The 14,362-nt window shown below is 39.3% G+C and overlaps 1 protein-coding gene across 1 annotated transcript in view; it reads right to left on the bottom strand.

The window, feature by feature from the left end:
- Window positions 1-8,325: 8,325 nt before the first annotated feature.
- The window catches only part of MARCHF6 (membrane associated ring-CH-type finger 6), a 72,935-nt gene continuing 66,898 nt past the window's right edge, over window positions 8,326-14,362 (bottom strand). Inside the window, exons 25-26 of the mRNA XM_069492758.1 lie at window positions 13,670-13,805; window positions 8,326-10,808 (exon numbers count right to left, since the gene is read on the bottom strand). Of these exons, the coding sequence (XP_069348859.1) occupies window positions 10,718-10,808; window positions 13,670-13,805 (227 nt within the window). The 3' untranslated portion in view covers window positions 8,326-10,717. The remainder of the gene's footprint in view (window positions 10,809-13,669; window positions 13,806-14,362) is intronic.

Genomic DNA, 14,362 nt, shown 5'->3' with positions numbered 1-14,362 from the left:
GTGGTGGAGCCAATCTGACTGGGTCTAGGAGGAAATAAACCATTTTCTGAGAAAACAGTTTTGAGTCGAAGGGTACGAGAAACTTCCATTCTGGTGGATGCTGACCAGGGCAGCACGCAGTGTGCGCCCCGGCTTAGGGGGTATCCCGGCGGCCGTTGCGGCTACTACCCGCTGTGCGGGTCAGGCCCCGAGACCCACCTGTTCACCTCCAGACCGGAAGATGAGAACCGCAGTGAGCCAGTGACAAGCTCTCGGTCAGGGGCACTGAGGAGGTTGCCCGATTTCGATCTTTTCCTCTAGGTCCACACACCCACACACTTCCAGTTGACAGCACTGGCAACAACTGGAAATAGTCACTTTAAAGTTGATGACAGTATGAAAACAAGGAATCTCATACAGTGTTGCTGGGAGTATTAAATAGTACATTTCGGGACAATTTGGCACTATATAAAAATTTTAAATTATTTAGCAATATCACTTATAGGAATTTATCCTACAGAAATATAAAAGGTAATACGAACAAAAATGTTTACTATAGCATGTAATTAAATAGGTTAAGTAGTTGTCTCTTGGAAACCTTAAATCATGGCGTGTCCACACAATGGAATATAATACAGCTAGAATTTTAAAAATTAGGTCGCTACTTATGTATTGAAACCGTGATCCAAAGAGTTAAAGAAACCAATGACTACCAGAAATTCTTGAGCTTACAGGATAGCAGGTAAGAAAAAACAAACAAAAACCCCAAAACAAAAAAACTCCCTCCAACTTGTAAGATAACAAAACTGGCTGAGATCAGTTGGAATCAACATGGCCAAAACTGGAGTCTGAGGCAAAAACAGCCTGCTGCTTGCTGATGTCATAGTTTGAATTTCCACCCCATGATTCACACTAACTCTCTTTAGTGTGCACATGCAACCCACGAGGCTTCATGAACAGATAACTGTGCATGCCCGAGGACCTTCCAGCCACCCCGAAACATTTTCTAATAAAAGTGCTGCCTTAAAGCCAGCACAGGGAGGCAGATTTCAGCAGGACTCCTGCCTCCATGTTGGTTGACTTGGAATAAAGCTTTTCTTTTCTCAAAAACCCAGTGCTGCAGTATTGGCTTCTAAAGCATCAGGCAGCAAGAGCCTTTTGCTCGGTCACAGTACTAATATGAAAAGATGTCCACAGAATACAAAGTGAAAAAAAGCACGTTGTAGGACAATCTGTGTAGTATGATACTTTTATTGTGATAAACAATTCTATGAATGTATGTTTATGCATATCACTGCCTGGAAGCATACACAAAACTATTAGGGCGTTAAATATGAAATGTCCGATTTTCAACCAAAAGTTTAGTTTATTATATCTCAAAGAAGCAGTACAATTAATCAAAGTATGCACCTAAACTATTGACACAGTACTATCGACACACAGTTTTGCCATCTTAATGGTAGCTGGTTTATGCCAGCAGCAAAGACACCTGGAGAACGAGTGGCGATAGTGGGGGTAGTCAGGTGGTGCAAGCCTCTGTAGTTTGAGCAGCGTTGTTTGTGGAACATGTGGTTGAGCACTGTCTTGTAAGAGGATTGGCCTGTCTCTATTGACCAATCTCGGCTGCTTAATCATAAGCATCCTCATCATTTTGTCTAATTGGTTGCAGTAGACATCTACTGTAATCCATTGACCAGGTTTCATGAAGCTGTAGCGTATATAATATCACTGCTGCACCACCAAAAAGACACCATTAGCTTTTTTTGATGAATATTCAGTTTTGGACTGTATTTTGGCACTTCATCTTTATCCAACCATTGTGCTGAATGCTTGCGATTGTCAGAAAGAATCCATTTTTCATCACACTTAACAACAGTAGAAATGGTTTGCCTTTATGTTGTGACAGCAAAGAAAGGCAAGCCTCGAGAGGTTTCTCTTCTGACACTCGTTTAATTCATGCGGTGCCCATCTGTCCAGCTTCTTGACCTTGCCGATTTGTTTCAAATGGTCCAGTATTGTTGGAATAGTAACATCAAACCTTGCTGCTAATTCACACACAGGTTACGATGGATTCGCTTCCACTATAGCTTTCAGCTCATCATTATCCACCTTGATCTCAGGTGGCCCACATGGATCATTTTAAAGATTAAAATCACCAGAACGGAACTTCTCACACCATGGATGTACTGTGCATTAGCCACATCCTTCCCAAACACCTCGTTGGTATTTTGAGCTCTCTGTGCTGTATTGGTTCCATGACGGAACTCATATTAAAAAATAACACGAATTTTTGACTTACCCATGTTTTCATAAAAATTGCTCTAAAAAATTTTTGAAAGATAATCACAAGCCAAACCATTTGTTCAAAAGAAAATGAGGATATACTTTCACAACAAAAATAAAACAAGAACTTTCAAAGTGAAATGTCAGAGAGATCAACTGTCTTACTTAGTATTTAACGAAATCAGACATTTCATACTTAATAACCTTATATTTACAGCAGTTGCCTCTTGCGAATGGGACAGGGCTTTCGGGTTTCACTTTAGCCATATATACATTATTTTGATTCTGAATTCATCATTTATTTACTTACTCAGCAATACTTGCTGAGTACCAAATATTTGTCGGGGACTGTTCTGGGAATACAATGGCAATTCAGTTTTTTTTTTTTTTTTTAAACTGAGACCTCTGGAGCTTACATTCAAGTGGGGAAAACATGCAAATATAAATGAGAAAGGTAAACTATATATTATGTTAAAAAGTGCAAAAGAGAAAAATACAACAGGGAGACAAGACAGTAATGTCCCAGCAGCTGCAATTTTAGATTCAGCCTCATTGAGAATGACACGTCAATCAAGAAACGAGGTTGAGGGGCACCTGAATAAAGAACATTTGGGCACAGCAAACAGTAAGTGCAAATGCCCTGAGGCCTGACCTGTTCTGGAAGCAGGGAGGACGCCTGGAGCAGAGTGAACACAGGAGTGACGGGGTCAGAGTAGGGGAAAAAAGGGTGCCACATGTCTTACCTGGCGTTGAAGGCCAATGTGGACTCTGAGTGTGATGGTGATCCACTGGAGAGTCTGGAATAGAGGACTGATACGATCTGACATTTAGAGCTCAACAAGAACAGTCTGGATTCAGTGTTGAAAATGAATGGAAAAAAGAAGAGAGAGCAAGGGCAGAGGCAGCAAGCTCAGGACAAACAGCAGTAATGCAGGAGAATACAGATAACGGTACTGTGTGCCAGGCTGGCAGCAGTGGATGTGGCCCAAAGTAGCCAAACTCTGGATTCGTTTTGAAATAAAATATTTGCTGTCAGATTGGGTATGTTGAAAAAAAAAAAAAGAAGTGTCAATGGTGTTTCGAACATTTTTAACTTAGCAACTTTAATCCATCCAATTGCATAGCAATTGAGATGGGGAAGTTTGAGAAAATGACAGATTTGGGGTAAAGGAATCAGTTTTGTCTGAACCTAAGTTTGGGATATCTGGAAGATGTACACATAGGTGGTTGCAAATGTGTGCCTGGAGTTGAGGGAAGGAAGATGGAATATATATATACACATTTGGGAGTGATTTGCATACAGATGACCTTTAAAGTTGTGAGACTGAGTGAGGAAACCAAGTCCACAGGTGTAGGTAGAACAGAGATCCCAGACCAAGCCCTGAGGCCTTGTAACAGGTGGAAGACAAGACAGGGCCAGAGAAGGATAAAAAGGAGAGTCCAGACCCGTGGGAAGAAAATTAGGAGAGTGCAATGTTCTGGCAGCCAAGGGAAATGGTTTCACTGGAGAGAGAGCAAAACATAGCACTTGGAGGAGAAACCGGGGTTAATACTTTTTTAGTGGAAGAAATCATAGCAATGTGTGAATGATGATGAGAATGACCTAACAAAGAAACGTCTGTGATGCAGAAAGGAAGAAATGCAAAGCAGTACACATGGGCAGGCTTGAGCCACGTGATCTACTAAACCAATGGAGGGTGGGCAGGGCCCCCCACTCGAGTCACACACGGCTCCGAGGATCCTCTTGCACTGCAATCTGCATTAAGGGCAGGCATGCCTGGAGGGGACGTGCACAGCACGCACAGCTCCGTGGCACAGTACCACAAACATGGCTTTAGATGGGAGCTCGGTTAATTGGCCAGCATATTGGCACAGGTGCACGTCAGAGGGTAGGTAGGTGTCATGATGTGATCTTTTGACATTGCTGCTATCTTCTTAGTGAAATAGGAATAAAAGTCATCAGTCGAAATCCAGGAAGGAGGAGGTGGCACTTTGAGGGAAGAGAAGGTGTAAGGTAGTCTCTTATAAGAACCTGTATAAAAAGAGTAGTACTTTCTAAAATTGAAGCATAATTAATATAAATCATACAAATTTAAAGTGTACAATTTGCTGTTTTGACCTATGCCTACATGTCAAACTAGAACCACATCAAGACAGTGAACACATCCATTCCCCACATTCCTTTGTGCCCCTTAGAAATCCCTCCAAGTCCCTCTCCTCCAAACCTCATCCCCAGTGATCTTTCTATGGATTTCTGTAGATTACTTTGCATTTTCTAGAAGTTTATATAGGTGAAATCATATAGCACAGCCTTATTACTTTCAGATGTGTCTATGTTGTGTATATCAACAGTTAATTCCTTTCTATTGCTGAGCACTATCCCATTATATGGATAATTCATTCACCTGTTGATGGACATGTGGATTACTTCCAGCTTTAGGCTATTACAAAATAAAGCTGCTGTGAACATTTAGGTACAAGTCTTCATATGGACATAAGCTTTCTTTTCTCTTAATAAATAACTAGAAGTATTATGTACACATGAAATTGCCAAACTATTTTCCAAAGTAGTTGTATGATTTTACGTTCCCTCCAGCAGGGTATGAGAGAGTTCCAGTTTCTCCACATCCTCCCAACACATGGCATCATGAGTATTTTCAATTTTAGACATTCTAATGGTAGTATCTCATTGTGGTTTTAATTTGCATTTTCTTTGTGACGAATTATGTTGAACATCTCATGGGCTTATCTGTCATCTGTATATCCTTTTTGTGAGGTGTCTGTTTAAATATTTTGGCCACTTTTTAAATGGGCAAATGGGTTTATTATTCAGTTTTGAGACTTCTTTATATATTCTAGATGCACATAATTTATCAGAAATGTTTTGCAAATTTTTCTGCCACTATATGGTTTATCTGTTGTCTTCATGGTATCTTTCAAGAAGTTTTCAATTTTGATGAAGTAAAATTTAGCTGTATTTTCCTCCATGAACTGTACTTTTGTTGTATCTAAGAAATCTTTGCTTAACCCCAAGGCTGAATGTGTTTTCCTTTGTTTTCTTCTACAATTTATACAGTTTTGGGTTTTGCATTTAGGACTATAACCCATTTTGAGTTTAACTTTTGCATGCGGTAAGATATGGATCAATTTGTTTTTAATTTTGCATCTTATGTCCAATTACTTCAGAACGATTTTTCAAGGCTTTTTTGCACCTTTGTCAAAAACCAGCTATCCACATATGAGTGGGTCTATTTCTGGACTCCCTATTCTGTTCCTTCAGACCAACGGACAGCCATTAGAATGGACTGGTCCTATGAGCAAACAAATCAGTGAATGAATGGGTTTCTGAGTATGAAGTTTCTCCTCTTTTGGTATATCCTAAAAAAGTACTACTGAATAAACATGGAGCAGCAGAAAAACTCGGGCATTGTTACATACGTAAACGAAGAAATTTCAAAAAGATGATTAAACTATGGAAAATTATGCAGAAAGAGATCTCTACCTCGAGTTTACATATGGATGGTTTTAGGGAAGTATGGTTCTAAGTGGAACTAGACTGCAGAAGGCTGAAAGAGGGATGGGGGCGGGGTGCCTACATATACAAAACAGTAACTAAGACATAGGCCAGGTACAGTGGCTCATGCCTGTAATCCTAACACTTTGGGAGGCCAGGAGTTCAAGACCAGCATGAGCAACAGCAAGACCCCATCTTAGCCAGGTGTGCCTGTAATCCCAGCTACTAGGGATGACACCACTGCTCTCTAGCCTGGGCGACAGATCGAGACCCAGGAGTGGGGTGGGGGGAAGAGAAGTAGCTAGGTCATTACAGGCTCTCCCAGGTGAATCCATTCTCTGTATTCCCCATGGCATTTTACTCCTACCTCTATCATAGAATCTTCGCACATGTTTCTGTTCTTTTCAACTAATTGAGTCCCTGGAAGGCAGACATCATAACTCATTTAACTATAACACTAAGTACAGTGCCAGAAACAAAACAGACACCAAAAAAAAAAAAAAAATTAGGGAGGATGTATCAGCCCCTTGATATATTGGTTCTCCTTATCACCATTATGTTTGCAACAAGAGTGGCTGCAAAGTACGGGGTAAAAGAGGGAATTAATGGCCATTTTCTAAACTTTATGCAATTTTCTTTGCTGAAAAATTTCACCTTCAAACATTAAAGGTGTCTGTGGTTCAAACAGCATTTCCTCCACCACCCCTGCATTTAAAATAAATAGAAATGCACTTGACTGCAAGAAAAAAATCATAGAAAAAATTCTGAACCTAGAAAGAAAGAAAATTTAGAAACAGTCTCTGAAGCAAAAGGATCTCTTTACTCACGGTACTCAGAAGGAAAAAAAAAAACATGCAATTCATTCCTTTTCCTCTGGGACATATAGTCAACTATGTAAAATGGATTTCATCAGTTTTACTCTATCAAAGTATCCATCTAAAAGTGAAAGAGACAACCCTAGTGAAGCTATGACTTTCTGATCTTGTAGTGGAGGCAGAGAAGTGGGCAGTATCTTGCCTGTGGCACAAGATGAGGGGCTTTGCTCTTCCCAGTGAAGATGGTATTCAAGTTGGGGAGACAGGGAGGAGGGGTGTGTCCTCTGCAACTATACTTGCAAACTTAAAGGAGAGGGGTCACAATCACATTTAACTTAACTATTTTTCTTACCTAATTATTTTATTAAAAATATCTGGATTATCTACCTATGCCGACTAATAATGTACATTTCTGTAAAGTGATCATGCAACAAAGCAAAAACAAACAAACCAAAAAAACTAGGCTACAACTAACATTCACTTTATTCAATTTTGTTCTCTCAAGTTAGAAGGCAACAAACGAACACATAAAAAAGGGAGCACTTTAGAATATATACACATAAAATCAGTCTGGGTATCTAAGGTGTTTGCTTTAATAGAAAAACTGACATCCCAAATCACTAAATGTTCTATTTAGCTTCTACAACAGCTATTCCTAGGCCTTAGTCATTACATTTTCATTTAAGGTACTATGTTAACTTTCATGACTACAAAATGAGGCACTCATACAAAATAGACAGGAATGAAAACATACACACTGTCTTATCTTTATGTTATATTAATGCCAAAGATATTATTAGGGATTATTTGAAAGAAGCCCTTACTCATGATGGCTATTTAAAAAAAGGACAGGGCAGTAATACACCAAAAAGAAAACATCTGATTGAGGTGGCAAATTAAATAGATAAATAGACAGCTAAACCAAGGAAGTTAGAGAATCTCCACAAATGAGGCTTTTAGTAATACTTTAGCGGTAAGACGTTTTAGTTTTGTTTTTTCTTAATGACTGAATAATTAACATTCTAAAGGAGTATCTTAAACATAACCTTTTAATTTTACAACGTAAAAAACTTTTCACAGTTAAGTAGAGAGCTTATTCAATACTAAAAATGAAAATAAGTAACTAACTTGCAAAGTTTTAAAAAGTGCCAGTGTTCTTATAATGGCACCACATTTTGTGTGTGCGCACAAGTGCACGCACACACGCATGTGTGCAAACACAGTACAATCTACACTGTACTGCGACATCTACAATGTCCAGTGTTTCTTTTTTGTTTTGTTTTAAAAAGTCATCAATTCAACCTAAATCCAAGAATTACACTTTAATAGCATTTTGCCAATACAGAAATGACACATCTAGGATCAAATAATTTGAGGGAAAATTATGCTCTATTACTTGAATAAGGGAAAGAAAAAAACACAAGAATCCACAATAGTAACAGTTACATTAAACGCTGAAATAAAAATTACTTTTAGTTTACATCTGGAATTGAGATGTCCCATCTCCATCGTTTCTCCAGAGAACTAACAGGAAAAAAAATCACCTAAAAATGTGGAGCTTTTTTAAGGCTACCTACACACAAACTTCACATTGGCATTTTTCTTCAGTTTTCATCTCAACTATTACACTTAATAGTTTAAAAATCAAACATAATTTGCTAATAATGAACAACTGCACATTTCATACTATGACCATTTGATAACTGGTCACGTAAAACTAATCCCAAATGTTGATTTGTCTTCAATTTATAAACAATAAAAACAAAGCAAAAGGTCTTCTTTCCTAATAAACTTACTTGAAGATTGTTTTACCCAAATGTTAAATGAAGCAAAACTACACTATGATTTTTTTTTTTAAGTCTTTGTGAAGAAGGGCAGCAATACTAGCACTTTCTGAACTATGGGTTTTAAACATTTAAAAGACTATTGGTTAGTAATAAAACCTGGATGCTACCCAAGCAAATATTATGCCAGAAAATGCTTTCCTTATGAAAGTATTTATCGTATTGAAAATGACAGGACAAAGTTCAACTGAAAAACTAGGGGAGAATTTTTAAGACAATATAAATTATCTGCCAGTGAAATGGAGGGCAATTTTTTGGCCATTCATACTGGTTTTTTTTTTTTTTTTTTTACAAAACATCTGATAAGATTCATAAAATTCTGTAAGATTAAGAGTTTTTAACCTTTGTAGTATCTGCCTAGATCCCTTTCTGTTAAAACAGATGTGTTCCAATGACTTTATATCAAGATCTACAAATTCTTTGAAAAATTAAAAGAAACCTAAATTAATACAAATATATGTCCAATTCACTATTTTTCCTCCCAAAGACAATAATGTATATAGATACACACCATGACAGGTGGCATGACATTTTAAAATGTTCCTAATTTTTTACAGTAGGACTAAATTTCTGAGTAGAGGTAGGGCCAGCAAAGACCTTACTTCAAATACAGGAGAAAGGGCTACTACAAAGTGCCAAACAGTGTAACACTGAATCCTATGTCAAGCATTTTTTTTGATACTGATGTTTTTTAAGATATATTTTAAAGTAGTTGTTTACTACTTAGGGAAAAAATGTTGACATATAAAACTACCAGAACATGTTGCTCTTGATTTTGGTAGCTTACATTTGGCCAACTTTCATATGTTAAAAATCCTCAGATTTTAGTCTATGGATGTTAATACTATTAACGTGAAAATTCTTTTATGGTTTCTAAAGACCTATATTGTACACTTTCTATGGGAACTTCTGAATTATCATTCAAAAACAAACACTACCCTTACCATATACCATTACCATTAAATACTGGGATCATGTGCCCAACCACTCTACTTCTCTAAACTTCTAACTTGAAGCTTTGGTTATAAGGGAAAACCAAGTTTGTAAGCGTTCAGTTCTCTGAGATTTTACAGCACGTTTCCAATGAAATACATTCCTATGTTAAAAGGCTAGCTCAGCCAGCTTCCTTCTGGACAAATAAAATCGAGTTGGTTTTATTTGTAGTTTTATCCTGTAAACAAAAAGCTTTGGGAACTTTGGGATTTACTGGTGAAAAAGTAGGAGAAATGTACTCCCTGATGCTCACCCACTGATGCACTAGCTAGCAAGACTAGATGTTCTAACCAATCTTCTCCAGTGCTGTCAAAATAAAACCACAACCACATCTACACTTCACAAGCATCTCACAAAATGTCCTAAGTCTGGTAAGATGTAGTATGGTTGGTGATGTTATTCTGAAAGATTTGTAATCTTGCATGACTTTTGGCCACTGCTACCAAAAAGAAAGAGATAGCTGTGTTGGGGGATGGGAGGTGGGGAGACCAGTGAAAATCTTCATTTGGATTTTTTTCATTTTTTTTCTAAGTACAGACATGCCCCTAACAAGCACAGGAACCCAACTCCCAATGATGACGGCTAAGAATATTAAATTATCAAAATTAAAAATAATTTCCTCACCTAGCACAAGATACTATACAGTATTACAAACACAGACACATGAAAAAAACCAGGCAGTAGAAAATGTACAACAGCTTTGGTGTTATACAAAATAACTTCCAAAAACAACTGACAGTGAAGCACAAAGTTCATGTTTTCTTACCACAGACACTCCACTGCTGATTTCTACTTGTTTCCTTTCACGTCTTGGTAAGGTCTGAATAGCCAAGAAAGAGTGTATAGTTCCCTTAGTGAGAACTGCGCGAACATCGTGAACTGCACTCTACAAGGCATCACTGCAAAGACTTGCCTGTGCACTACTGCTTTGTGGCATGTTTCCTGTCGCGATCACAGCAGGTCCAAAATAAAGTGACAACTAGATTTAATAAATTAATATACATTTTGTTTAAAGATGTACAATGCACATTCTGTTTAATCCAAGGTTTTAGGGCATCAAGGAACTTCTATTTACACATATACAGATCTCAGACAGCAGTGATGTCAGAAGAGGCAAAGAAGAGCAGCAGAGCCTCACACGGCTGCTCTCTTAATGCCGAGAACACAAGTCAAATACATTTAACTTAAAAACAATGCTGAGAGATCACTGGGAAAATCTCTAAAGAGACAAGTCCACAAAAAAGGACACGTAAAGGCAAGGGGAAGGTCAAGGAGTTGAGATAACCATTTTATTCTTGGGACGACTGTGGAGGTGGTGGTGACGTGCCTTGTTTGCCAGATTTCCGTTCATAGTTCACGAGGCGTTGGCCCACAAGGTATCTAGGTTGTGAAAACAGAGTGGTTATTCTACTGTATGGTCCTACACAGTAAAATATTCTTTCTAAAAACAGTGATATATATTTTTTAATGCAAATCAGATCACCTACTCCTACTTAAAATCCTCAATGGTTAGGCAGGTCGAAGGGGAGTCTAAAATGAACACCTGCAAAAGGCACAAAGGCAGGCGCTTCCTAGCTCGGTGTGGGTCTGTGGAAAGACGAGAGCAGCAAAGGCTAGAAGGCTTCCCACGCTGTGCAATGAAGCACATGCTTCAGCTGATGGGTTAGGGGTTCTCATAAACTCAGACACTCAGGAGGTGGGGGGGCATACAGTAAACTTATGCAGTAGCTTTTTACCTGTTAAGGTTCAGGTTTTATAAAACAGCTTAGTGAACAGATCTGAGGAGATGGACTAAAAACACGATCAACCAAAAAGCTGGGTAGGGATGAAAGTAGGACCTGAAAAGCTCTAGTTCTTAAAAGAAAAAGGAGAAATCAAAAGACAGATTTCAGTGAGATAAAAGAGGAGATGGCGTGGCAGTTGGCGACAGGAAGTAGGGGGCTCTGTCCAAAAGCAGAACAATGAATGTTCCTAACTTCCGTATGTGATCAAAGACAGAAGGTGATGGCAAAGGGTGTGGGGCTGTAGGAACAAGGCAGAAGTTACTGTGGCTGGAGTGACAAGGCTAGAGATCCTCCACAAGGAGAGGACATCTACCATGACAGGGGAGGACATTCCCATCGTAGGGGAGGGCAGGAGCTGCAAAGGAGAGGGCTCACTGAGGATCTGCCTTGCTCAGTGTGAGCAGATGGCCTGGAGGCTGACCCCCGGAGGACAGCGGGTGATAACGCTGGATGGCAATAAGCTACAGGGGGCTGGGCACCCATTTGGAGGCAGCAGTACACATCAAGGAGAGCGCCCAGTAACAGCTGGCACATCTGATCAGACTGAGGGGGAGTGAAGCCTGCAAGGCAAGTGGAGGGAGTGAGGGGCCTCGGTTTACTCATCAGTGAAACAAGACCAACAGTCCTACATGATCGTTGTAAGGCAGGGAGAGCACATGGAGCCCTGTTGACAAAGGGCTCGGTGTGGTAACTCTTACTTTTCACCATGACTCTCTCCACTCTGACTTTCACCTATCATGTTTCTGTCAAGGTACACAAGCCTAAGGACATACTGCGGCAGTTTATGTCCAATAGCTCAACATAGTCACTTTGTAACAAGTGCACTAATCCTATATCGCCTCTTTACCCATATTTCACTGTTTAATCTCTTTTCTTTTGTCTTAACAATTCTTTTCTTAAAGTTAACAATTCCTTATTCTACTGTTCCCCCACCAGTGTTTTTTTAACTGTAAGGATTTTATAAATGTTTTAAACGATGACAACTAAGCAATCTCTAACAAAATACACAAAGCACTACCTGACACAAAGTTATCACCAAACATATCAATGTGCCAAGAATGTGGTCAGCACTGTGGCAATGAGAAAGCAAGTGAATAAAAAGCACAGAGAAAAGTGATGTTAATTAATTTGCCCAAATCCAAAAAGAAACTCAGTGGCAGACAAAACAGGCTCTGAACTCAACTCTCTCTCACTCTTCCACGTTCTCACACTCCAAGCCCCCTCCCAAACCTCCCCCCATCTCTCTCTCAACACCACCTACAGATCAAACACTGTGCTAGACAGTATATGTACAACTGCAAACAAGATATGCCTTCCCTAGAATCTATAGTTCAACGGTTTTCTGCATGAAGGCATAAACAAAGAAAGAGAAGAGAGCACAATGGGCTGCGGTGAAAAGCAGAAAATAGAGAATGAGAAATGCTAAGAGGCAGATGGGAATGGACTGGGTGTGTGGGTGTGAAGAAAGGCAGGTGTCAATCGTGGAGAAGGAAGCAGGCAGAAAGCTCCCGAGGGCATATCTTGTTTGTCATTCTGTCTGCAGTACTTACTCTTCTGCCAAAACAAGTTAAGTGATAAAAACTGACTTTCATCACTGAAGATACCCCTTCCCCTTCTTCCCTCTGTATTCTGACTGCCTAACTGTACCTGTATATATTACTGTTAGTAAATGCTTTGGAGAAGCCTTGCACACTTTGAATTTCACTCTTAAAGATACTCTTAGAGTCCTCAGGTAAATAAAGTGACTATGTAATAATCTGTTGTACAAAGTGGGGCACGCACAAGTAACAGGGAGTTTTGTTAATGATGCCCACAGGCAGCAGCTGTAAACTGGGATAGCTAGCTTTAAACTCACTCTCTCTCTGCTAGACACATCAAAGCAGAGGATTAGGTCTTCCATTAGGACATGGAAGGTCAAATGTTATCCTAGGAAGGTGTTTTCTTTGGCTGGACACAATCTCTCACTGAGATCAGTGACTGAGTTTTCAGTGGTTTCCTCAAAACAGAGAGGCCCAAGACACTTTTGCAGTAACTTTAGAATATCTCTGTGGAATGGTCAGAGTAAGCTGGTGGTCCATGGTTAGTAGAGGGGCTTTTGCAGACACTGCCAGTTTCTAATGTAGACTTATTTTTACCTAACACTGTTTAATATATTGTCAAACAAAAAATTTTGAAAACAGACTGAAAAACTATTTGGAATGGGCATCTTCCTCCCCAAACTAGTTTCTCCCAGTCTTTTCCACCTCCATAAATGACAACTCCATACTCCCCATTGCTCCGGCCAACTGAGTCCTTGATTCTACTCTCCTTCACATCTTACGCCCAATCTGTCAGGGAATCCTGTAATCCTCCCTCAAAATATATTCAGAATCAGAGCACTTTCCCTCCCATGATGTATCACGTTAGATAAGAAACGACAACACAAGAGTGGCTAGAAGAATGGAACTCTTGACTTACTTGTCATTTTTAATATGTTCATAAAGGCGCTTAAACTGGCGGACCTGGAAGGACAAGATTCCCATCAATACCACGACCATCAGTAAAAATGGATAAATCCGCCGATGGACTAAGTTTTGCATTTCCGCAGTAACACCTGTAAAACCAAAAATCGAAAACTTTAAGTGGAGTAACAGTGACAATGAAGTATGTCCTTTCCCTAGGAAGAATGGCCTGGGGTACAGTAGAGCACGCTTTCAAGATGAGCTTTCTAAGCCCCAGGTCTTACTGATTTTCTATCATCTGTGTGGGTCATGAGCCCTTTCTGAGACCTACTTTTCTCTTCTGCAAAATGGGGGAGCTGGATCAGATGACTACAAAGGTCCTTCCCAGCTCAGTCTGGATTCTAATGCTCCACAGGCAGTGGTGTCATTTATGCATTTCAACTGTTTTACAGTTTAGAAACACAAACAGAAACTGTACTTATATAATGAAAAATATGTTCCTCAAACTTTTAGAACACTCCAGTATTTTTTATTCTACATTTAATTCATGAGTTTTAACTTTTCCTTCACTGGGGGAGGGGAGGAGGAGGAAGTATTTAAAATCAGAGGAAATATTTCCAAGGAAATAAAAAAATTGTAACAGTGTGCTATAGCAGAAAGAGCATGAGCTCTGGAATTGAGCTTGGAGTCTGAATTTTGCTCTTAGTCT

The sequence above is a fragment of the Eulemur rufifrons genome, chromosome 17, assembly GCF_041146395.1.
Source record: "Eulemur rufifrons isolate Redbay chromosome 17, OSU_ERuf_1, whole genome shotgun sequence".
In the NCBI taxonomy this organism is placed as follows: domain Eukaryota; kingdom Metazoa; phylum Chordata; class Mammalia; order Primates; family Lemuridae; genus Eulemur; species Eulemur rufifrons.
The sequence above is the reverse complement of the archived record's forward strand: the minus strand, read 5'-3'. Positions and strand labels throughout refer to the sequence as shown.